Genomic DNA, 26295 nt, shown 5'->3' with positions numbered 1-26295 from the left:
AAAATATGAATTAAATGATTGTCAAAAGAGACAATATCATTTGGAAATAAAAGTGTGCTGGCATCACAGCTAGTTTTGTTTTGTGTTGTGATCTGAAGGGTTACCCTAACAAGTTCTAGGAACAGAAGCTCAGCTTTTCTCATTAAATGATGCAGGAAAGTTTTTGCTCCTTTATTACCTATTTCATATCAAATGTGGGAGAGGAAATGTTTCTGTTTGAATATTACTGGGGGCAACATAAGGGAACTAGAGGGCTCCTAATATATTTGCTGCATAGTGTTAATATAGGACAAAGTGCACTTGCAAATGGAGGCTGGGAAGCTAAAGGAGACACTTCACCTTTCTGTGCCAGAAAATTATCCTGAATAAGTGCCTCCCCTCAGCAGTTTTTTCTCCCCTTTCCCCAGTAGAGTTAAAACAAATCCAAGGAGAATTTTAGAGGGCAAAACAACACAGACATTAAACACACTCCCTGAAATCCTCCCTTGTAACTGTTACCCTATTTCCCATTATCTTGACAAATGTAGAATTAGAATAGTTCATCTGTCAAGGTAAAATCAATTCTTAGAGATACCAAAAGGTCAGCATGAAATTACAGAAATATGCAGTTTTGGCATGTTAATAGAATGGTGCTTATCAATACAGCATTTAATGAGTTTTTATTTAAATACCTTACATTTTAATACAATAATTTATTGTTGTATCCCACTCAGGGAGCCATGTGGCTAATGGGGAGGGTTAGAAATCTAATAAATAAATAAATATAAAGATTTAGCCCATATTCATTTAATTACAGTGTAAGAAAATGGAAAATCTAATGGTGGATTCCAGCCTACAAAAGCCTATTCCATAATAAAAGCATTTGACTTTATAATGCTCCAAAATGTTAAGTTTGAGAAAGTATTTCAAGTCCTCTAAGAATAAGCAAAACTGACATTGTATAATATGTGATCATTCTATTTAAAAATCAAGATCAAATTTACTTCAAAAGTCTCCTTTTCTTCATGTCACAAACTCTAATCCCATGTGAATTCCTGTACTTTAGAAAACACGAAAAAGACAAAGATCCTGGTACAGCTTGAAGATACTAGTTGTGCCTTTCTTCAAGAGCTTTAGTGTCTATTCAATGATTCAAAACTGAGCTGCAAATAATTGATATAAATGAAGGAGAATGCCTTACACATTGTTTCGCTTCAAAATCATAATGGGTATGCAACCAAAAAGAATCAGAAGTAGCACAACACCAACCAGAGATCCTGTTGAAGACAAATAACAATTTCATTTCAAAGTATGAATTTTGTTTCTCTCTAAAGAAAGCTTGAAGTGATTAGCAGTAACATACTGAAACCAAACATAAATGTTAGCTAATAAAATACTAACAAAATAATCCTATTCATATCTGTTTGGAAGGATGTAACAAAAGGCAAGAACAAAAACCCAGAATGCAATTATGGACCATGTGGAAGAGTCCCAAATATGCTACTACACATAATTGTTTGGAATACAGAATAGGAGGGACAGATATTAGAAAATGACATGAGCCTGTGTCAATTAGTTTTAATAAAGGGGACATGTCCAAGATCTCATTGGGGGAAGGGGATTTCTATTAATATTATGTTTTAAAAGTTTGCATCTACTGGGTCAAAGAGTCTTTCAAGGCACTGATGTTGGAATTTTCTGCTCTTAATAGTAGGATTGTTCCGTTAATCTTATTAGAGCACAATCCTATGCCTTGCAGCTTTTATATACAGAAGCCTCCAGACGTACACATGTTCTGTGCCCAGCAGAGGTAATCTCTGTCATGTTCACATCAGGTATTTTATCTAGATAACCAGTTTCAGCTGCTGCTGCTGCTGCTGCTGCTGCTGCTGCTGCTGCTGCTGCTGCTACTATTATTATTATTATTATTATTATTATTATTATTATAACATTTCTATGCCTATCTATTCATTTCTATCTAGCGGGGAAGAGAGAAGGCTAGGCTGTTTATAAGAATTGGTTTAAGTCCATGAGGCCAGTTTCCTTCCCTACCTGCTCCCACCACCAGTGTGCCCATTTTTCCACTCCAAGGCCCAGTTATGACCTTGGGATGGGGGGAATCTTGAGATGGTAAGCTTCTTTCAGCACCAGTTGAGAGGCAGTTGGGCAGGGGCTTGTCCTTCACAATCCCAGGTTCAAGATCATGGGATCTTGGACCTGGCACTCCAAATAATCTTATGGCCTCAAAGAAGATGTTGAGAGCCCAGAGAACTGCACATTTAAAGTTTATGAGAGTATATTGTCTTACATTTTTCAAAGTTCCAATGGGATTTTCTTGAAATTACTTACCAAGGCCTAGGGAAGATGAAACATGGTATTCTAATTTGGAAAATAAAACAGAAATAAAAACTATTTTACTATAGATTGAGTAAAAGTCAGCACAGACATCATTTAAAATTAAGAAATATATTTCCTATATCATTTTAAGTAGAATATTTCAGCAAAGGGAATATTCTGGAAAGTTGAACAATGAATCAGTAACCTTTGATTAATTAAGAAAAAGTTACCATCTCAGACCCTAGAAATCTTACATCTATGACTACTGATAAACACATGACTACTCTCATACCAATCAACTGATTAAGACTCTTTTAATATGCAGTTTACTATGACTTTATAATAACTAAGTTAGTGTTGGCCAAGTATTGCTTGGTAAGTTATTAACAAGTCACATCTACAGAATCAGTAAGAAATAATGCAGTGACAGATAAAGTCTTTCCACTTTCCTCGGTGTCTTGGTGCCTCTAGCCTAGTTAGTTATAAACTGAGAAGTAGTACAGTGCAGGAAAACACACAGGATGTAGGCCTGCAAGCCTTCCCCTTCTGTCCAGGTATGTAAAAAGGCAGGGTTACAGAATATGCTCCAGATATGTTTGGCTTATAACTCTCTTTTGATTATCCTTCTCTTTTCATTTAAGTTGGCTAGAGCTTATGAGGGTTGCAGTCCAATAAGCCTCTGGAGGCTCACATTCCACACTACAGCAGTAAATGCTTGATGTATGTGACACTCATTTCACAAGTTATATATTCATGTACTAGTGGAAAGGGGTCTAAAAGACCTTGTGAACAGAAGAAACCCTCCCATGAAAATAAATTTATATCTCAACTCCAGAGAGACTTTGATTTGATATGTTGCCCACTCACCTGGTTTACAAGCTGGCAGAGGAGGGTTCCAAGTGAAATTATGCTGGCACTGAAATTGAGGACTACCTGTCAAGGTGTTACCATCATTACACTCCAGAGTCACATTTACTCCAACCTGAATCACAGTTTCAGTTTCTGTCTGATTGACACCAGAAATCCGTGGGAGGATGCAGCCAACTGCTGAAAATCAAAGATGACAAAAAGGCCTATCACATTTATGTAGTGATGGTGTAAATAAGATACTAATACCCTTACAAATGCCCTTGTGATAACTGGCAGCCTTCTCATTCGAAAACTGAACAGATATGGTGGAAATGTCATTCATTATTAAATGGAAGGAGATACAAAAAAGTTGCAGAGCAGGCACCTTTTTATGCCCTCTAGAGCACAACTGAGTAATTTGTGGCACTCCAGATGTTTTGGAATACAATTTTCATCCACTTTAGCCAGCATAGCTAATGATGAGGCTGATGGGAATTATAGTCCTCCAGATATTTTATCCTGCAGTTGCTCTACTCTACTGTAGACATTAACATTATTCATACCCACTATTTTACTTGGGACACAAGTTTCAAACCCAGTCCTATTTTTGTAACATGGGCCAGGATCTAAATATATGTTACAACAATTGCAACTCTGTTCAAATCTTCCTAAACAGGGGAGGCTACAAGGGGGAGTACACTGGGCCCTCCCAACTCTATTGTCACATTCATCACCCTCTATTTGCAGAGGGCAACTTTCTGAAGAAAAGAGCCACCTGTAACTGTGGAGACTCTCCACATTACTAAGGGTGCTGAAAAAATAATTGTTCATGAGAGCCTGCACAGATACAAGCGGCTCCATGGGAGGAGGAGATAAATGAAGGGGCAGGGCTACCATGCATCCCCGATTCACATTTTTAATCTCACTGGTTTAGGAACACTTGAGTAGGGTTTGTGTTTTTCCTTAATGTGCTCTCTCCAGCGTTAACAATTACCTGATTATCATGTACCTCTCCTATTCATCCAGTTGAAACACATTCTGTCTTCCATGTTCTGTATGGTCAGCTGACTAGGCAAGATGCTTCCATCTCCTGGTTTGCAATTCATGAAGTTTCATGAACAATAGCTGCTATTAATGATGGCAATATATTACCTTCACTATTGTAGGTGGTATGCCTGTCAATACCAGTTCCCAGGGAACCTGAGCTGAAGGGTACTATGGTTCTCATGTCCTGCTGATGGTTTTTCACTGGGCACCTACCTGGCTATTATGTAAACAAAATGTTGGACTTGATGGGCCTTCAGTCTGACTAGCACAGCTCTTCTTAGGTTATTAATGACTACAATAGCACACAGAACATCTCATGGCCTATTAGTCTGTTTCAGTTTCCTCAGAGCCACCATTCATCTTTCTCCCCATTTCTGATGCCTTTGTATTCCTATGTTTTACACTAGGGGTCACTGGAATTCCCCTTAAAGTCTTCTTCAAGCCTTCCTGCAAACAGCTGGAGCTAATGCATCTTACATATCATATGTGTAGGTTTATTAATATATTGCAATAGCACTATACACTATGTAACATTACTTAATTTAAAATACCACCTTTATACCCAAAGCTTTTGTGATTGACTGGTTAAGGCAATGATGCCATGTTGAATATAATTAGATTTCCTGGAAAAAGATATATTACTTCTGTGCTCTGTTAGAGGTTGACCAGACAAGGTAATGTCTCCTGCATAATAAAAATGTTCACTAGCTATGACCACATCGTAGTCTTTGATCCTTCCTTAGATCATTTCTCATCTAAGTTGGTTGAAATGCATACTAGTAATTCATTCTAGTAGTTCATTGTATAAGCCAGATTACATGAAGCTGAAGAAAGGGTATTGGCCTTCATAATACTAGACTCCCAGAAAGGTCCTGAAAATTAGGAAAAGTCTTGAAGTTCATCAGAGTGAACCTCTTCACCAATGGCAGGATTTTTATAGATCAGCCAGTGCCACAGAGCCCATATTTTTGAGTGGCTGTGATGTGAATGGCCTGTATTCAGCAGCAGCAGCAGCAGTCCAAACCTATGAACTAGCTTCACTGATTGGTATTCCAGATTTTAAACAGAAAATATGACGCAGAATAATCTCATTTGTATGACTGACAGGGAAGTAGATACCTGCCAGTGTTCAGCATTGAAGTAATTTTGTTTAATTTCTTCAGACTGTTTTGTATATGTAATCTCATACGTATTCCCTTGCTAATACATCATAGATATAAAAAGGTATTGTTTATGATGACATGTTATACCAAACAGCATATGATGAATACATTTTTTATGTTCATTCTTTATATGCATTATGCCCACTTACTATAAATAACAACTGTATTTTAAATTATACTGAACATAAAAACTGTAACTGGGGGGTTCTCAAATGGCCTTTCAAGCAGTTGGAATTGCGTGCCCCTGATATTAGTTTTACAGTTCTTGGATTAGGAAATTAAATATAGCCTTACTTACATTGGTTGCTTTTACACTGAGGAGCAGGGAGATCCCATGTTCCAGAATCCAGACAGTGGATTGTTGATGTTCCAGTAAGAAAAAAGCCTGGATCACAATGATAAGTCACATTGGAGCCATAAGGAAAATCTTCCATGGTTTCATTGCCACACTTCCCATTGTCAATCATTGGAGGTCTAAGACACCCTAGAGAGAGAATATTTCAGTTTAAAATTACTGCAAAAACTTCAGTTTATTGTCCACTACTAATTTCAGAAGAGCTTATTTCCATGTAGCAATACTTGATTAATTAATGATAAACCCTGGATCAAAACCAGCAGTTCAGATCAAAGTGTTCTGAGCAAAAAATCATTAGTCACAAAATAACAAAACAAAGCAATACTAGGTGTTGCTATACATAAGCAAACAGGTTAGATCCAAAGTTTACATTTCTGGTTCAAGACTGAATGCTGCCTCAAATAGAATAGTTAGTTGCATGTACATTTAACCAGTGCAGTGCCAATTTTAGCATCTGTACACAGGACAAATGCAGATCCATCTTTCCATATATCCCTTCATGATCTGAGGAATGTACATCCACATAGGAAAAATGTATTTTGAACAAGTAGGCAATCAACTGAGGTGTAAAATACTGTTAACAAGAAAATATTTCAATATAAGGACACTATCATAAAGCTGATATATACCCCAGGCCAAAACTGTTCACTAAATTCAGAGTAATTGTCTTAAATAAACTTAAAGTAGGTACAGCTTTTCAAAAGATGAGATGTATACATGAAACCATCTATGAATTTGGGATAATGGTGGTTCAAAAATCCAAAATGAATCAAAAAGAATCTTTGCATTTTGGAGGTTCATTCCTATTCTTAAAATGAGCCTTTAAAAACATAGATAACAACACTATCTAATTAAAGAATCGTCTGCTTCTCAAATGTACATTGCAAAGTTTCCATATATGAAGTCTTCTCCAATACACTTTCCACAGACAATCCTTGGAAGGAAGAGACAACACATTATAGCAAGAGTAAAACAATGATCCAACTATGAATTAATACAGTTTCATTAATGTATAGTAACTACAATGTAGCTGTGGTGATAAGTATAATTTTGCATACCTTTCAAGAGTAAAATCTCTTAAGCCATGTCTGCTGGGGACACTGCTGTAAATAAGCTAAACTGCCAGTGTCATCCTTTCAAAATAAGTTTCTAAGAGATTGATGTGCACAATATTTAACCCAGTGGTTTCTAATTAAAATTTTATCACTTCTTCTCAAGTACCAAGATCTACTGTAATTTTCTAACATGAGCAATTGATTTCCTTTTCTATCATAATGCCTACCATAAATCTTTCAGAAACACAACTGCTCACAAAGAAACTCAGTTTAGTACTGCACATTTCCTAATTGGAGTTTTTCCTTCAAATTAGCTACTGGCATTGTATGTTTCCTTTTGGAAAAAATGTTAATTGGAAAAGAAAGTGAGAGAAGATAAACATTTCAAACCCACACATGCCATTCAGAATAAGCTTTTCATTCATTTTAAAGACATAGGAAGTATGAAAATAGGAAATACAAAGAGGAATTTTCAGAACAATATACTGTGTATACAGTTTCACTCTCTCTAATTTAAGAACTGACCTAAAAATCTGATTTCAAGTCTAAGAGAGGAACTGCTCTGAAAATGAGATGCCAAAAGTTACACCAGCCTACCAACCATGTTCTATAAACTGAATTGTGCCTGGTGTGTGCTACAAATGTACCAGATAGTGATGCGACCTAGTGGAAGATCACTAATTAATTCAGGCATTTAATACTCAGAAGCTGCCCTTGTGACACTGTGGAATATGTACTTACAGCCTCCCTTATACACGTAGTGCTAATATGGCTGATGAATTGCAGATGCCAGTTTGGCTTTGGCACTTCTATGGGCACTTCACTTATTCCACTATCCTATGCAGATCTGTAATCTATGTGAGACATTTCATAATTGTTCACTTTCTGGTTAGTAATTCTGAAATATCTGAAGCATCCTTAATTTGAAAAGTTGCATGAGACATGTTTTCAATTCTTCGAAGGAGGAACTTGTGGAAATGGTGCTTCTCCATTATAGGTGGCAGTTCTAGATCCACAATGGACAATCCTGAGGGTGAGAAATGTACCTTGGAAAAGACCAAATGCCTGAGTTTGTACAATAAATCATTGTCTCTCCAGTAAGACTGTAGTCAGGCTTACAAGTGTATTTCAGAAACCCCCCAATAAAGACTGCAATTTCCTGGCTGTTATGACTCCCATTTTGGATATTTAGGGGTGGCTAACACGACCTCTGATAGGAGAAGCAAGAGAAAAGAGAGGAAAAAGTGAATAAAATACAGTCAACCTTAGGGACACATATTTCTTATGAAAATGTATTTGTTACATATAAGTGGATTCAATACTAGGGTAAACTGAATCATTGCCAAGGCTCATTAACCAAATTTTACAAGGCTCTACTCAGTATTATCAATCATTTGTAACTTTCCAATGTTTTTCCAGTACTTTTTTGTTTTTATTCCAATTTTATGGGAGTCCAGATGCCATTGTTATCCATTTGTAATCCTTCCATACACATCTTTTTGCTTCTTATTGAAACAAGTCCAACTTGGGAGCATTGAAACACGCAGTCTTCACTAGTGCAGAGGCCCTTAGTGACATTCTGCCTTTTTAAGCAGTGTGGTTTTCATGTGATTTGTAATCTACTGGAAGGTGAACCTATCATAGGCCAGCACATAGTTCAGTTTTTTCACATATCAGTCATTTGCTCTTAAAAACTCAATATTAAAATGCAGAATACTGTATTCAAGTTCAGCTGAAAACCTATTCCAACAAATCTTCCCCCTAAACACTGAAAGACCATAGCTGCAATGAAAAAACTCATCAGCTTGTTTTTTTTATTTTTCTAGTTTCCTCACAATAGCTGAGAGGTGTAGGCAAGAATTCCTAAGCAGCTCAAGCTCTTTTTGTTTTTCTTGAATATTTTCAAAATAAATCAAAGCATTTATATTGTTTCATTCATGACAGAATCTCTGAAAAATGCCAAGAAGAAGTAACTAGCATTTCACCTGTCAAATCCGAGTAAAGTTGCACTTATACATACCCCTAGCGCACGTGGGCAGAGGGGAGTCCCACGTCCCATCCAATGTGCACTGGATGGTGTGGTTCCCTTTGAGGATGCAGCCAGGGTTACACTGGATCGTAATTGTCCCTTCCTCTTCAGAGAGCATTACTCTTCCATTCTGAACTTCTGGAGTTACACAACCAGCAACTTCAAAGGAAAGGAGAAAACCAGCATTAGATTCTCTAGTCTGTGCAGACTGGAAAATGGATGCATTGCACAGTAATTTCCTTCAGATCAGAGCCTGCTTAAAATCTCACAGTTTCAGTTTTCCTCATTTTTTATTTCCAGAAAGGGCACAGGTTAGTATGAGAACACATTCGTTGCATGCAGGAAATATCTAGCCTTCAGGGTTATAACCCTTAGTGGCTGCTAATGTGTTGTCATGTTAGAAGAGATTGCAGCCTGTTGCAGGAAACAAAGAGGAAGTATGAGCTGTTCCTCCTCTTTTTCCTCTCTCCTTCAGCAACCAAGAAATAAGAAACAATACCTCCTCCATGATGGAAACAAGTAACAGTATCACTTGTTTTTCTTTCTCATACTTGCAGTTACACACCCAGATTTATAAGTTGCTTGTAGTTAAGCTATATTAGTTGGTCTTCGCCAACATTGTGTATGAAAGGACCAATACAAGTAAGTAGTTTTTAGAACATGCTAAACCAAATCATGTCTAGCCTGTGTCCATTGCCTCTAAAACTAAATGCAGTGTTACTATGTTTTTTTGTATCAAATAATTGCTGTTGGTCATAACTGCCTAAGAATATTTACATTTTCCAGGCAGCTGTTCCCAACTGGCTTTCCATGTCATTAAAACTTCATTACTATAGCTGCAGTGCCTTAACTAAATAGTGGAGATGGAAATGTTGAAACAGTAGCTCATGTACTATAATTTTACAATTGTTATAAAGCTCTAAGAACTTTGGTGATTACTCCTCTGCTTTTAGCTATTCCAGGGTGACCTGTTTCTGTGTATGTGCCCTTTCTTTCAGGAGATCAAAACAAACAGGTCACAATGAAAATGTTAAGAAATAAGATCTACTTTTGTTTCAGAGTTCTAACTTCTATAGGTTCTGAGAGGCTATGTGCAATGATCTATCCAATAATCTGGTACTGGTATCTAACACAAATCACAAGATGTTTTAAGGTAATTTTAGATTAGTACATTTTATTTGCCCCCCCCCCTTATTATGTAAGGCCTATGGCTGAAGCAAATAAAGACTGACTTGACTTGACAAAAGTAAACATGCTGCCACATACATTTGCTGCGGGTACACTGAGGCACAAGTCCATCCCATGTTCCAGAAGACAGGCAATGCATTGTTGTTGCTCCAGTAAGAATATAGCCTGGTTCACAATGGTATGTCACAAAGGAGCCATAAGGGAAATCTTCCAGAGTTTTGCCATCATTTTTCCCATTCGAAATCTCAGGAGGTGCAGGACACCCTATGGGGGGAAAAAATCAGTGTGAAGTCACTACCAGTCATTCAGAATGTATTGACTAAGTCTTAAGACCTTTTCAAACACAATGAACACACATTAAAAACAGATGGTAGCTATACAAAGTTTAAAATAAAGCACTAACATATTACAATCTAAAACTGAGGTAATAAATGAAATATTAAAATTATTTAAAAAGAGAAAAAGTGTAAAAAATACCTTTTAATAGAAAAGCTATTGACAGCCCACCGAAACCCCACATTAAAAATTACACTTTTTAATGCACTATTAACACTTAAGTAATTTTTCCCCTTTTTAAAGTGGCTGTTTTAACTGCAAAGAGGGGTACCCTCTGAGCTACAAGCTGATTAGATCCTTGCAAGAAAAAGTTCTGTTTGCCCTCTACCTCTCAGCTTCTCATATGGTACAAAAGCCAAAGACAGGTAATGCTCTCTGCAGCTTGTATAAATTGTGGGCTGGATCTTCTACTTCTGGTACACCACACATACATAGTCTTTCATGCACTGGTAGAGTTTGCCTTGTTGCATCATGTTATCCATTTGTTCAAATCACAAATGGTTGAAGGACGAAACTTGATCCCTTTTCATTGGTAAGAGGAGATATTTTACTTCCTGAAGTTGATTTAGACCTCATTGTTCATTCCATAAACCTAGTGTTTTGACAAGGCAGCTATGCCACCTGTGCTCTAGTGTTTAGTAATCTTTATTTTAAAACATTTTCAGATTAAGATCAGAAGTACTTAGAGCTTCCAGAGTGAAAACCATAGCTTTACAACAATTCTGAAAATGTATAAAAATATTTTTCCATGGTTTTGGCCATCTGCTCATTTGGGCACTTCTTAGGGAGCCTGGTGTCACAGATTGTATCTGTCTTATACCAGTAGTTAAATAGCTTAAGATGGTTCATGACTGACACTGCTTCTATTCCAAATTCATTTCTTATTACATGAGCCAGGGTGAATCTTGACAGACCTAAAATTAAATGCAAGAAGTGATTCTGGACCCCTTCAGTTCTTGTTTTTGTTTTTAATTGGCAAAGCACTCATTTCTGCACCAAAGGTCAGAAATGGCAACACCTTTGCCTTACACACTGGTTGAAATGAGTTGTGATCCCTATAATTTAAGCAGCTATTCAAAGTTTGGAAACAGACTGGTTCCTTGGCTTGTAATATCCAGGTTCCCACAGATGATGATGATGATGATGATGATGATGATGATGATGATGATTATAGCATTTCTATGCCACCCCTTGCCGAAACCTCGGGGCGGCTTACAACATGATAAAATACATTGAAATACAATAGTACATAATAAATTACCATTAAATATAAAAATACAAAGAATACATTGATTTACAAAAATAAAATTAAAATTATCAGTATAAAATAAAAATATAGGAGGAGAAAGAGAAGGAAGAAGAAGTTGCCCTGGCCAAGACAATGCCTGGACAAGTAAAAGACTCCACTTGCTCTGTTTCATCACAATCTAAAAACAATATGTATCATTCTTTTTCTTCCTAAATATTACCACTTTTGATTTTGTGCTGTTAATTACCAAGTTGTTCTCCCAACAGTAGGCCATAGGCTTTCTCAGTAATCTACATAGCCCTATCTGGTTGGTAGGCAGTAAGAGCATGTCATCTGAATATAGAAGGTTATTAACTAATCTTTACTGGATCTTTGGCATATGAGATTTTGACTGTTAAAAAAGGAACTTCATCACTAATACAGAAGTTAAAAAGAAATAGAGTGAGAATACAGCCCTGTCAAACTTCTTTATCTGTGAACATCTTACTTGTTAAGACAGTTTACACCAGTTCTGACCTTCATAAGGAAATAAAGTCCCTGATCTACGCTTGTTTTTAACATTTTTTCTCATAAAAAGTTACTACTTAACAAGTCAAAGACAGCATTTAAATAAATAAATGAGCTGCCCACCATTTGTAGTGTATATCGATATGAACTGAGAAAGAATAAAACAATTCCTGAAACTGGACAGCCATCTGAGTGGGCTGGTGTAATGTGGTGTCCTGCAACAGCAGGGGGGTTGGACTTGATGGCCTCCATGACCCCTTCCAACTCTACTATGATTTTGTGAATTATCAATGGCCTTCCTTTTCTGAAGCCTTCCTGCTTTTCTGATGAGATAGCATTATGTTCAGTTTTTGCTTTCTGCTTTTGTTTTCTCTGCTAGCTACAAACTTCTCAGTCTTCTACAAACTACAACTGTCCCATATCTACAAGCACAGATGAACTTTAGTAGGGGTGCACCTAAAATTTTACCTATGGGATTAGGTTGTTAAAAGAAAATCAAAAAGAACCTTTGCACTTTGGAAGTTCACTCCATCGCACAGAGTTTGAACCTTCTAAAATACAGGTAACTGAGTGCTCTCCAACAAGGGAATAGCCAGCATCACAAATGTATATCACAGATTGCCCATATCTGAAGTCTTCTCCAATGTACTTTCCATGGGTAATCCTTGAGGGCAATGGGCAATGCATAACTGCAAAAGAAAATAAAAGGGGAATTAACAAAGGCGATTCCATCTGTACCAGGTAGTAGTGGCTGAATAAGCTAGTCCTCCATGTGCAATATGTGTAATGGTCTGATTCTACATATGACAGAAACAGAAGTGTTACTATTCCATGGTTTTTGAAATCATTTCTGTAGAAGAAAGAGTTTGATATTCTAATACTATAACATTATATAAACTTGTTTTATCTTAACTGTTTGGATAAGGATTAAAAAATGTCTTATACATTTTGAGAGGAAATAGGGAAAATATTTCCCCACTGTTCTGGCCTTCTGCAGGCTGTACATTCCTTCACCTATTTGCTTTCTGGGCACTGTTAACATAAACTAAAAAGTGAGAGAAAATTGACATTTTAAAAAATATGAACAGGTTTTTCTTTCATTCTACACACAGGAAATAGAAAAATTAAATTAAGGGGAACTACAAAAATACTCGTAGTACACTTCCATTTTCAATCCCTCTACCAATTTAAGAACTGGCCTAAATATGTGGTTTCACACCAAAGGGAAGGAAATCTCCTGAAAATTCACCCTGTGTTTAGGTAAATTCTAGCATTCAGTGAAACCTGGAGGCAAGAGCAGCTGCTTCCTCCAGAAATAAGAAGTGTCAAAGCCACACTGCCAAGCCATTCCTATTGCAGGTTTCCTGGACTCCACCATCCATATCTCCTCCTCTTAAGTACTCCATCGCATCCCATATAAAAGCCCTTCCTGTTACTCAATGAGGCAAGAATGAGTTTGCAAGTTCAGAAGCACATCCAGATTCAGAGGAGCTGACACTCATTAGAAAAAGCAGCTGTCCAAATGGTTGGGTGGCAACTTGCCATGGGGGGGGGGGGGCTTGTGCATGCTTGAACACTTCAAAATAAACCACAAGTATCAACAAGAAAGAAACATACCTGCACAGCGAGGAGGAGCAGGACTCCATGTGCCGAAATCTGAACAATAAATAGTGGCCTCTCCAGTAAGCGTGTAGCCAGGCTCACAAGCGTACTTCACAGACATTCCTCTGGTGAACACTGCTGTCCCTTGGTTGCTGTGAGCCCCATTTTGGACAGGGGGTGGCAGCTGGCATTGCACCACTGAATGGAGAGGGCAAGGGTTAGTGTGCATAGGAAGTGACATTTGTATTTTAGCTCAAAGGAGCCGGAATGACCATCTTCTGACACCTTGATGGCAGGCACAATCATTGTGACATATGCTTTCAGGGACTCCAAGGAGTCATGGAGCTGAGACAGGAATCTGCCGCAGAGACAGTGATAAGGGGGAATGAAAAGTGTGAGCTATTGGGTGCTGTGTAATTCACTCAAGCAAGTAAATACACAGGAGATGCCACTGCAGCATGGAGCAAAGAGTGCATTAGCTGCCCCCATTCCCAATAGCACTCACAGGGCTGATGAACTGCAGGTGCCAGTTTGGCTTTGCCACTTCTAAGGCTACCTCAGATGTTCCAGTATCCTAACCAGTTGTGTAATCTGTGTGAGGCATTTCCTAATTGTGCACTTCCAGATCAGTAATTCTGAAATATCTGAAGTGACCTTAATTTGGGAAGTTGTCTGAGACATGTTTTCAATTCTTCCAAGGAAGACTTCCCCATTGTATAGATGGCATTTCGAGAGCCACAGTGGACAATCCTGAACAACATACCTTCACAGCGAGGGGCCGGGAAAGACCAAGTGCCCAAGTCTGTGCAATAAATAGTTTTCTCTCCAGTAAGATTGTAGCCTGAGTCACAGGTATATGTCACAACCATCCCTCTGGTAAAGACTGCAGCTTGCTGGCTGCTGTGACCTCCATTTTGGATAAATGGGGGTGGCTGGCACTGAACATCTGAAAGCAGAAGAGAGGGGAAGGAGGAGACAAAACATCCATTGAAATACTGTCACTACCAGGCATTCATAATTCTTAACACAATGTACTTGCTACAATTAGGTTGCCTCTAGGAAAGGACACATTGGGCAGTGACTATGATCGTTAATCCACATTTAACAAGGGGTCCACACATTTTCATCCATTGGTAATACTCCAGCGCCACCTGCATCTAGTCTCTTACTGGTGAAAGTCCAGATTTGGCAGGGGTGTGTGCTCGCATGTGTGTGTGTGTGTGTGTGTGTGTGTGTGTGTGTGTGAAAAAGAACAGTGGTGATGCAAAACTTAACAGCTTGTTTCCTTTGGCACACTATAAGAAGTAAGAACATAGATAGCAGTCTCAGCTGGTGAGAGAAGTAGGCAAGAACCCCTAAGCACCTCAAGTTGTTTTCTCTTTCCTGAGAGCAAGAAAGATTGCATAAAACACGCATGCTTGAGAGTCACAGAGGAAACTGGGGGACTCTCAAAAGAACTATAAGAATAGATATGCTGCTCACAGAGGTTTAAAAACCACCCAGAGTTGTACAAATGCATACCCCCAACACAAGTGGGCAGAGGGGAGTCCCACGTCCCGTCCAATGTGCACTGGATTGTGTGGTTCCCTTTGAGGATGCAGCCAGGGTTACACTGGATCGTAATTGTCCCTTCCTCTTCAGAGAGCATTACTCTTCCATTCTGAACTTCTGGAGTTACACAACCAGCAACTTCAAAGGAAAGGAGAAAACCAGCATTAGATTCTCTAGTCTGTGCAGATTGGAAAATGGATGCATTGCACAGTAATTTCCTTCAGATCAGAGCCTGCTTAAAATCTCACAGTTTCAGTTTTCCTCATTTTTTATTTCCAGAAAGGGCACAGGCTAGTATGAGAACACATTCTTTGCATGCAGGAATTATCCAGCCTTCAGGGTTATAATCATTAATGGCTGCTAATGTGTTGTCATGTTAGAAGGGATTCCAGCTTGTTGCAGGAAACCAAGAGGAAATAGAAGGACTAGGGTATGGACAAAACCTATTAGAATCCATCCCTCTAGCATTTATGGACTTCTTCTCATGCTTGGCCCTTTCTTGCAAACTCCATGAGGAAATCCATGAAAGTTTGCAGAACGAAAGCTGTGCAGCTGGCTACCTATTTCTGCCTCAGGTGCAACAGCAAAAATGACTGCTGGAGGTCACATGGACGGGGGTATGCTGCTTGGGCAGTGGTCACATGACATTCCAAGCTTGGCATGCCCCATGTGAACATACTTCTTCCGTGTCAGGTGCAATAGCACTGCTTTTCAGTTGCTACTTGTGCTGCACATGGAGTTGGAATCCTAGAGAGCACTCTGTGAACACAGGGAAACTTACCAGGAACCCAGATTTATGACCACAACAAGGCAGACCTGAGTCTGGGGAGCTTTCCCCAGGGGAACTGTCAGATTCCCACCCCCAGTGCAAATTCTTCACACATTCCTAAGAAGGATCGTCCTGTTCTCATCATGATGGTGCTTTAGGTGTGGCAAGCTGGGAGAAGAATGGAAGATCACATTTTGGTTGAGCACGTTGGCAGTAGAAATCTCAAGAGATGGTCATGGCTAGATGTAGAGATTGCCTTGACCAGTCATGGTTAAAAAGAATAATGTGTTGTGTGTTGATACAGCAAACATTCCCTGCATGCATTATGCCTAGTATTCCATTAAAAGTCATATCAGATTATATCTGATATGAAATAAATACACTGTAGGAGCACTGCTGCTCTCAATTGTCTCCTCGTGTCAATAGAACTCACGCCCCCACATACTATTGTTACAGTCCTTCAACTCCAAAAGGTAAGCAGGCCTTCACATACATTCTCCATGTTTACACTTAGGCACTGGTCCATCCCATACTCCAGAAGACAGACAATGAATTGTTGCTGATCCAATAAGAATGTAGCCTGGGTCACAAAGATATGTCACAGATGAACCATAAGGGAAATCTTCCAGACCTTTTTGGTCATGTGTCCCATTGCCAATCTTTGGAGGTGCAGGGCACCCTATGGAGAAAATATTTCAATATTAAGTCATTACCAGAACTTTGGTTTCTATGCCACTTATAAACTTGTCAGAGTAACTAAACTGCGGGTAATTTTCATGCCTACAAATGTAGATTATTTATTTACTTATTTATTAGATTTATACCCCACCTTTTTCTTTTTTAAAGATCTCACAGTGCTCCTGCTCTCAATATTATCCCCACAACAACAACCCTGTGAGGTAGGTTGGGCTGAGATCAGTGATTGGCCCAAAGCCACCCAGTTGGATCCATGGCTGAGTGGGGACTAGAACCCTTTTTGCCTGAGTCCTAGACCCACACAGCACCATATTGGCTGTCTGATGGATGATGTAAGGAATAGATGTGCTATGAGAAGGCATGTGCATGAAAGTTCGTTCATGGGTGTCGGTTGTTAAATAAAAATTAACCTTTGCATTTTGGAGGTTCACTCCATTTCACAGAGTTTGAGCTTTCTAAAATACAAGTAATGTTGTGCTCTCCAACAAGAGAATAGCCAGCATCACAAATGTATATTGCAGATTGCTTGTATCTGAAGTCTTCTCCAACAAACTTTCCATGGACAATCCTTGGGGGCAATGGACACTGCATAGCTGCAAGAGAATAAAACAATCTGCTAACTGAGGTATTTTTCCACTTGTAGGACACAGTTTATTAGAGCCTGACTCTGGCTCAAGAGGTTGTACATATCTTCCATTGTGAGAGGCATGCATCTCTTCCAATCACAATATTCGGTAACTTTGCATATTTCTTATGCATTTGAGAACAGATTCTTGCTGAGAAGGTTCCCACTGGGTTAATATGTAGACGGCAACCCACAATGGGTTATCTTCCCTAAGAATTGTGTGGGCCATATGCCTAAACTTTTGTGCATTTTATTGGTCCCAAGTTTCTCTTTGCCAGTTCCCCAAATGGCTAAACCTCAGAAGGAAAGAGGTCAATCCCCTGATTGAAGTCAAGGTTAGATGCACAGAGGAACAGAAAATCCTGTAACACAGTTATCTATGTCCAATAAGAAATTGTCCATCTAGTGGAGGCAGAAACTGATGTCCATGTAACTGATTGGAAAGCTCAGTAAAGTGCTGGCTGTGGTTGGGATGACTTCCACATACCATCATAGTAGGAATCTTCTTGGTAAGTACCAATGTTCAATTTTCCAGGTTGGTGTGAGGAAGGCCACAATGGAATATGCTAAAACAAATGCCCAATGAAAGCATGGGTATAATCTTTAGTCAACTTATCTAATATTGTGTAAATACCTGAAGGAGAACTATTTTTCCTAGGAAACCAGCTGTCATGAACAGGTCCTTTCCCTATTTTCTTTCCCTTTCAGAAGACTCAAAATGAAGCCTTGGAAACACAGTTCTTTCACCGAAACTTAACTGGTCACAGAACAGTATAAATCAGAGTAGCATTCTCTTTGGGGTGTGGGAGAAACATCTGCCCATGTAAAGAGTTGAACACAAACTGAAACTTCCTTTCCTTCCCTTTCACCAAACTTCTGATTCCACCCTCAGGGTTAACACTCCTGTTTGCAGGCTGCTTGTCAGGAACATCATACATTTTATAATTGGTCTGCTCACTTCACCTGTACTCACCTGACCAGGTCAAGGAGTTTCTCATGTATCCCTGCCTACACCAGTTCTGAAAAGTTTCCCTCCTTTTCCAAGGAAGGCTGTTTCTCATACTCTGCTTGAAAAAATTGTTACAGTGTTTAAACCTCTTTGGGCACTCAGGTTTAAAAAGAATGATGATAATCTGGAGAGAGTTTAGAGGAGGGCAACAAAGATGATACAGGGCCTGGAAAATAAGTCTTGTGATGAGATGCTGAAAGAACTGGGCCTGTTCAGCCTTGAGAAAAGAAGTGACATGATAGCACTCTACAGGTACCTCAAAGGCTGTCACAGAGAAGAAGGAAAAGACCTATTCTTGTTCATCTTGTGATATGGAAAAATGAACTTAAACTACTCCAGGTGCAGGCTAGACACAAGGAGGAATTTCCTGACTCTGAGAGCAATATCACTGTGGAACCAGCTGCCAAGAGAGGTAGTGCACTCTTCCACACAGGATGCATTTAAGAAACATTTAGACAGTTATCTGATTGGGATGGTGTAACTGGCATCCTACATGATATAATTGGATTTGGTAGGTGACAAGAATGTCAACCATCCCATGGGATGATCTTTAGAAATGATATAATTGGATTTAGTAGGTGTGCTAGATCCAGTAGATCTCTTGTTTCTTGGAGATTCTTTGAGAGAATTTGGGGCTTGAATATACTTCCTGGAGAAAGAAATTGGCAGCCTGTGAAGGTGCTATCAATGCTGCTAGCTGCAGAAGAGATTGAGTGAGAATTAGGTGACTCCTCTTTTTGTTCACTGCAAATTCATGATATTAAATGTGGTCAGTAGCCAGGCTACTGTTCTGTAAAGCTTTAAGATTACAGGAGGACCTGATGAGCAGGTCTTCCAGAAATGGATAGATGAGCACTCCTTGGAGCTGAAGATGAACTCTTAGGAAAATAAGGATTTTGGTGAAAACCCTGGGAGCTGAGTTTAGGCCAAATGACATTTCTTTGAATTATAAATGGTGGGTTTGATCAAACACACACGCACACACACACAGAGATGGATAGTCTGTGCCATGGTGCTATTCAGATGTAGAAACAGACCTCTGTGAGGTCAACTGATGTCTGGAACTGCACTTCACAAAGGACTTCTCTGATGTTCTGCAGTGTTTCCATTCAATATTGGCTGGAAGAGGTAGTGTCAGGGTGGAAATGCAATCTGGACCAAACTGGTTTCTGGAAACCGTAGTTTATTCAGAAAAAAGGTTTTCACGCATTTTACACACATGCAAAATAAGAAAATTAAATTAAGGGAAAGGAAAACAGTACACTTTTACTTTCAGTCTCTCTACCAATTTCTCAACTGGCCTAAATATGTGGTTTCACACTTTGCAGGAGGAAATCCTCTGAACACCCTTCCTGCCTTTACATAAATTCTAGTGCTTAATGAAGCCTGGAGACAAGAGCGACATGCTCTTCCAGAAATAAGAAGTGCCGAAAATTCCATCATAATGACAAACCATTGCCCTGCAGATTTCCTGGACTCCACAATCCATAGTTCCTCCTCTTCTTCTACTCAATCCCAGTTCTGCATATAAAAGCCCTTCCTGTTACAGGAAAGTAACGTACCTTCACATTGAGGAGGAGCAGGACTCCATGTGCCGGAATCCGAGCAATAAATAGTGGCCTCTCCAGTAAGCGTGTAGCCAGGCTCACAGGTGTACTTCACAGGCATTCCTCTGGTGAACACTGCTGTTTCTTGGTTGCTGTGAGCCCCATTTTGGACAGGGGGTGGCAGCTGGCATTGCACCACTGAATGGAGAGGGCAAGGGGTTAGTATGCATAGGAAGTAACATTTGTATTTTAGCTCAAAGGCACCGCAATGACAATCTTCTGACACCTTGATGGCAGGCACAATCATTGCGACATATGCTTTCAGGGACTCCATAACCGACTTTAGTGGTTATGCATGTGGAGGATGTTTGCTATACCATGGTGCAATAAGGAGAGCTTTTCACACCTGTGAGGTCCAGTGTCTTTCACAGCTATGCTCTCTGTGCCTGTTGTGACAAAATGTTTTTGGTTACTATTTTCACCATGCTCAACGAACATTCAACTTTGGTTCCTTAGTTGATAATTTATGGGGTTGAAACATTTCTTCATGATCCTACTCAGACTCAACTGGCTAGCCTTAGGTTCAAATAATAGGAAATGGAAAGAACAGCTGACTTCTTCTGTCATTTACCTTTAAATGACAGAAGGAAACATAACTTTTAAAGGAAGCATAACTACCTTCCACCCGTTCCAGAATTTCCCTTCATCCTTATGGACTAATCTCACATATGTTAAAAGTAGATGGTCCATGACCTTTCCCTGCCTAGTGCTTTACTGTGCTGAGGTCAGGTTCCTACTAGGCACTAAAAATATAGTTTTACTAATGTCTTCCGAAGTATCCTGGGCATGAGCAAAAGAAGGGCTTATTTTCATGCTAAAGTGCTGGGTAAAAACATCTCAGAAACCAGAAGATAGAGGTCTGTCCTTCCGGTCTTCCCTCCACTTGCTGCAGGCAAAGCACTGTTGTTACAAGAACAAGAGTGGCCACTAAGGACTTCATTGAAAAAAAAGGAAAGAAGAACCTTTGCACTGTGGAGGTTCGCTCCATTTCACAGAATTTGAGCCTTCTAAAATGCAGGTAGCCAAGGGCTCTCCAACTAGGGAATAGCCAGCATCACAAATATATACTGCATGTTGCCCATATCTGAAGTCTTCCCCAGTGTATGTTCCATGGTCAATCACTGGGGGCAATGGACAGTGCATAGCTGCAAAAGAATAACACAATCGCCAGCTGAGAATTAACATGCTTTCCCCAATATTTAGGAGACATAGCGGCAGAGGCTGCCGTGTGCTCAAGAGTTTGTACAGTGATTCGCAGCTCTCCCACAGAGCATGTAGCCATTGTGAGCATTATTATTTGCATGACTTCCAGCCAAGACATTTGGCCATGCATCTCGCTTTGACTTTTGAGAACCACATTGCATGCTCACCTTAATTATGAAAATCAAGTGAGAGACTTTCAACATCTCACTTCCTCTGTTGACTTACAACTCACCTAAATACGTGGTTTCAGACCTTGGGGACAGGGGGATTCTTTATCGCCCCTTAACAGAAGTCAAGATTAAATAACAAAGCCATGGGGCAAGGGCAGCTGGTGCCCTCAGATAGTGGAGCTTCCAGAGGATTTGACAGGCTGACACGCCATTCCATAGCAGATTTCCATAGCTCTTACTTTCCCCATCCCTTTGCTGCCTCTAGAAGCACCCACCACCAGTCATCAAATTTAAATTGAGACTCCAAGTTCAGAAGCAGAATACCCGATCCAGATTCTGCTATGTTGGCTTCCTTTCCTTTCCTTTCCTTTCCTTTCCTTTCCTTTCCTTTCCTTTCCCTTCCCTTCCCTTCCCTTCCTTTCCTTTTTTTTAGAAATGAAAACAATGAGAACGTCAAGGAGAAAGAAACGTACCTTCACAGCGAGGAGGAAGGGGACTCCATGTGCCAGAATCCGAGCAATAAATAGTGGCCTCTCCAGTAAGCGTGTAGCCAGGCTCACAGGCGTACTTCACAGACGTTCCTCTGGTGAACACTGCTGTCCCTTGGTTGCTGTGAGCCCCATTTTGGACAGGGGGTGGCAGCTGGCATTGCACCACTGAATGGAGAGGGCAAGGGTTAGTGTGCATAGGAAGTGACATTTGTATTTTAGCTCAAAGGAGCCGGAATGACAATCTGCTGACACCTTGATGGCAGGCACAATCATTGTGACATATGCTTTCAGGGACTCCAAGGAGTCATGGAGCTGAGACAGGAATCTGCCGCAGAGACAGTGATAAGGAGGAACGAAAAGTGTGAGCTATTGGGTGCTGTGTAATTCACTCAAGCAGGTAAATACACAGGAGATGCCACTGCAGCATGGAGCAAAGAGTGCATTAGCTGCCCCCATTCCCAATAGTACTCACACAGCTGATGAACTGCTGGTTCCAGTTTGGCTTTGCCACTTCTAAGGCTACCTCAGATGTTCCAGTATCCTAACCAGATGTGTAATCGATGTGGGGCATTTCCTAATTGTGCACTTCCAGATCAGTAATTCTGAAATATCTGAAGTGACCTTAATTTGGGAAGTTGCCTGAGACATGTTTTCAATTCTTCCAAGGAAGAACGTGGGAAACAGTACTTCCCCATTGTGTTGATGGCATTTCCAGAGCCACAGTGGACATTCCTGTGGGTGAGCAACGTACCTTCACAGCGAGGGGCTGGGGAAGACCAAGTGCCCAAGTCTGTGCAATAAATAGTTTTCTCTCCGGTAAGATTGTAGCCTGAGTCACAGGTATATGTCACAACCATCCCTCTGGTAAAGACTGCAGCTTGCTGGCTGCTGTGACCTCCATTTTGGATAAACGGGGGTGGCTGGCACTGGACATCTGAAAGCGGAAGAGAGGGGATAGAGGAGACAAAACATCTATTGAAATACTGTCACTGCCAGGCATTCATATTTCTTACCACAATGCACTTGGTACAGTTAGGCTGCCTCTAGGCAAGGACACGTTGCGCAGTGACAATGATCGTTAATCCACATTGCACGGGGGGTCCTCACATTTTCATCCATTGGTAATGCTCCCATGTCACCTGCATCTACTCTCTTACTGGAGAAAGTCCAGATTTGGCAGGGGTGTGTGCTCGCGCGTGTGTTTGTGTGTGTGAAGGAGAACAGTGGCAATTCAAAACTTATCAGCTTGTTTCCTTTGACACACTATAAGGCAGGGGTCTCAAAATCTCGGCCCGCGGGCCAATTGCCGGGAGGGGCGGGGCACGGTGGAGGGGCCCTGCGGCCTTCAAAGTGCCGGCGGTGCCCGGGCCGGCCTCCAGATGAGCCGTCCACCATCACCGCAGTGGTGGAATACTTGATGCGGCCCAGCCTCACCCAGACTCTACTTCCGGCGGCCCCCAGGTAAGTTGAGTTTGAGACAACTGCTATGAGAAGTAAGAACATAGATAGCAGCCTCAGCTGGTGAGAAATAAGCAACCTTTCTGGAAGCAAGAAAGATTGCATAAAACTCTCGTGCTTGGGAGATGCAGAGGAAAGTGTGAGGAACTCTCGAAGAATCGTAACAATAGTTATGCAGCTCACAGAGGTTTAAAAAACACCCAGCGTTGCATGAATACATACCCCTGACACAGGTGGGCGGAGGGGAGTCCCACATCCTGTCCAGCGTGCATTGAATGGTATGGTTGCCCTTGAGGAAGTAGCCAGGGTTACACCGGATCGTAATTCTCCCTTCCTCTTCAGAGAGTGTTACTTTTCCATTCTGAACATCTGGAGTTACACAGCCAGTGACTTCAAAGGAAAGGAGAAAACCCACATTAGATTCTCTAGGCTGTGTGGACTGGAAAATGGATGCACTGCACAGTCATTTCCTTCAGATCAGAGCAAGCAGAAGATGAAATCAGTCAGGAATTATGGAGTCCACTGGCTCTCCAGTCACGCTCCACTTACTGTGGCTACAGTTCTTCGACTCACGAATGTAAGTAGGTCCTCACAATCTTTTGCACCCTGTACACTTAAGCATAGGTCTCTCCCATGCTCCGGAAGACAGACAAAGGATTGTTGCTGTAAAAAAGTACCTTTGCACTGTGGAGGTTCGCTCCATTTCACAGAATTTGAGCCTTCTAAAATGCAGGTAGCCAAGGGCTCTCCAACTAGGGAATAGCCAGCATCACAAATATATACCGCATGTTGCCCATATCTGAAGTCTTCCCCAGTGTATGTTCCATGGTCAATCACTGGGGGCAATGGACAGTGCATAGCTGCAAAAGAATAACACAATCGCCAACTGAGAATTAACATGCTTTCCCCAATATTTAGGAGACATAGCGGCAGAGGCTGCCGTGTGCTCAAGAGTTTGTACAGTGATTTGCAGCTCTCCCACAGAGCATGTAGCCATTGTGAGCATTATTACTTGCATGACTTCCAGCCAAGATATTTGGCCATGCATCTCACTTTGACTTTTGAAAACCACATTGTATGCTCACCTTAATTATGAAAATCAAGTGAGAGACTTTCAACATCTCACTTCCTCTGTTGACTCACCTAAATATATGGTGTCAAACCTTAGGGGCAGGGGGACTTCTTTGTCTCGCTTTAGCTGAAGTCAAGATTAAATAACAAAGCCATGAGGCAAGGGCAGCTGGTGCCTTCAGATAGTGGAGGTTCCCAAGGGTTTGACAGGTTGACAAGCCATTCCATTGTGGATGCTCCAAATTCTCTATCCATAGCTCTTACTTTTCCCATCACTTTGTTGCCTATAGAACTATCTACAATCAGTCATCCAATTTAAATTGAGACTCCAAGTTCAGAAGCAGAATACCTGATCCAGATTCTGGTATGCTGACTGTTCCGTTCCGTTCTGTTCTGTTCTGGTTTTTTTTTTTTTTTAGAAATAGCAGTTGCCTGAACTGCTGGGTAGCAAGTTGCCCTTCACTGGGCTGTCTGCAAGCATTGTACACTGTGCACCATGAGTGCTAATGAGTAAGCCCTGTACCTTCACAGTGAGGAGGAAGAGGACTCCATGTGCCAGAATCCGAGCAATAAAGATTTGCCTCTCCAGTAAGAGTGTAACCAGGCTTACACGTGTATTGCACAGACATTCCTCTGGTGAACACTGCTGTTCCTTGGTTGCTGTGAGCCCCATTTTCAATAGAAGGTGGTAGCTTGCATTGCACCACTGAAAGGAGGAGGGAGAGAGTATAAAAAAGTTGTGTTATATATATATATAGATATAGATATAGATATAGATATAGATATAGATATAGATATATATATATATATATATATGAAGAAGTAAATGCTTGTGGTGACATGCATATTTATTTGTGGACTCCGAGGAATCCTGCTAGTGACATGCATCTGGATGGTGAAAGTGTGCCTTGTCTCTGCTGGGGATGCAGTGATGTGAGTGCAAAACGTGTTGTGAGTATGCTGGGCTTTCCTACTTTTATAAGCAGTACATTTACAGGTCTAGCTTGTTAAAGACAAAACAAAAACAACCTTTGCATTTTGGAGTTTCACTCCATTTCACAGCATTTGAGCCTGCTAAAATACAGGTAACCAATTCCTCTCCAACAAGGGAATAGCCAGTATCACATTTGTATCTTATGGATTGCCCATATCTGAAATCTCGTTCGATATACTTTCCATGAAGAATCTTTGGGGGAAATGGACAACGCATAGCTGCAAAAGAAGAACACAATATTCCAACTAAGAATTAACTTGGATTCCTCAATTGATAATTTGCAAAAATTTGTTGGCAGGAAAATACAAAGCCTTATAGTCTCTCCTTGGTATTTATTTGAGAAAGAAGTGAACAGTGCTTCAGTGAGAGTTCAGTTCAGGTAAGAATCATATGATTATGATTATATATCATCCAGTTATCCATTAACAGCAGTGTCTATCTGTGGCTCACCCATATCATTTGGAGTACCTCCCAAAGCAGAGAAAATCTATTTAAACAATTATCTGCATTTTAAATCTGTAAAACTAAAATGAAGAGCTATTGTATAAACTTGCCTTTACAGTGTGGGACAGGGATACTCCATGCACCAGATGCTGTGCAGTAAATAGTTGCCTCTCCTATCAGTACATAACCAGATTCACAGCTGTATTTTACAGAGGCTCCATTGGTATATTTTGCTGATTCCAGGGCACTGTATTTTCCATGATCAACACGTGGAGGTGAGGAGCAGTATGCTGAAAGGACCATTGGAATAAGTTGATATGATGCTACTGAGAGACAGACAAAGAGACAATGCATCCAACAATAATATACATAATGCTAAGGTCCCAATCCCTTTCGGGATAGTGGGTACAAAGCAAGGATTGATTGTGCCGTGAACTGCTGCCATGGTGAGCTAGTGGTATAGTGGTTACAGTGTTGGACTGAGACTTGTGAGATCTGAGTTCTAGTCTCT

The 26295-nt window shown here is 40.4% G+C and overlaps 1 protein-coding gene across 1 annotated transcript in view; it reads right to left on the bottom strand.

Moving 5' to 3' along the window:
- Nucleotides 1-26295, bottom strand: part of LOC123031486 (complement receptor type 1-like) — a 58349-nt gene that overhangs the window by 2157 nt on the left and 29897 nt on the right. The window contains exons 15-35 of the mRNA XM_044446514.1: nucleotides 25895-26074; nucleotides 25376-25558; nucleotides 24870-25052; nucleotides 23953-24135; nucleotides 23498-23665; nucleotides 22569-22751; nucleotides 21800-21982; nucleotides 20916-21098; nucleotides 19909-20091; nucleotides 17123-17305; nucleotides 16510-16695; nucleotides 15218-15385; nucleotides 14460-14642; nucleotides 13712-13894; nucleotides 12601-12783; nucleotides 10081-10266; nucleotides 8806-8973; nucleotides 5674-5859; nucleotides 3184-3363; nucleotides 2329-2358; nucleotides 1181-1256 (exon numbers count right to left, since the gene is read on the bottom strand). Of these exons, the coding sequence (XP_044302449.1) occupies nucleotides 1181-1256; nucleotides 2329-2358; nucleotides 3184-3363; nucleotides 5674-5859; nucleotides 8806-8973; nucleotides 10081-10266; nucleotides 12601-12783; nucleotides 13712-13894; nucleotides 14460-14642; nucleotides 15218-15385; nucleotides 16510-16695; nucleotides 17123-17305; nucleotides 19909-20091; nucleotides 20916-21098; nucleotides 21800-21982; nucleotides 22569-22751; nucleotides 23498-23665; nucleotides 23953-24135; nucleotides 24870-25052; nucleotides 25376-25558; nucleotides 25895-26074 (3541 nt within the window). The remainder of the gene's footprint in view (nucleotides 1-1180; nucleotides 1257-2328; nucleotides 2359-3183; nucleotides 3364-5673; nucleotides 5860-8805; nucleotides 8974-10080; nucleotides 10267-12600; nucleotides 12784-13711; nucleotides 13895-14459; nucleotides 14643-15217; nucleotides 15386-16509; nucleotides 16696-17122; nucleotides 17306-19908; nucleotides 20092-20915; nucleotides 21099-21799; nucleotides 21983-22568; nucleotides 22752-23497; nucleotides 23666-23952; nucleotides 24136-24869; nucleotides 25053-25375; nucleotides 25559-25894; nucleotides 26075-26295) is intronic.

This window comes from Varanus komodoensis, unplaced genomic scaffold (genome assembly GCF_004798865.1).
Source record: "Varanus komodoensis strain SLA01 unplaced genomic scaffold, ASM479886v1 scaffold1, whole genome shotgun sequence".
NCBI classification, from domain to species: Eukaryota; Metazoa; Chordata; class Lepidosauria; order Squamata; family Varanidae; genus Varanus; species Varanus komodoensis.
This window is presented reverse-complemented; position numbering and strand designations above follow the sequence as displayed.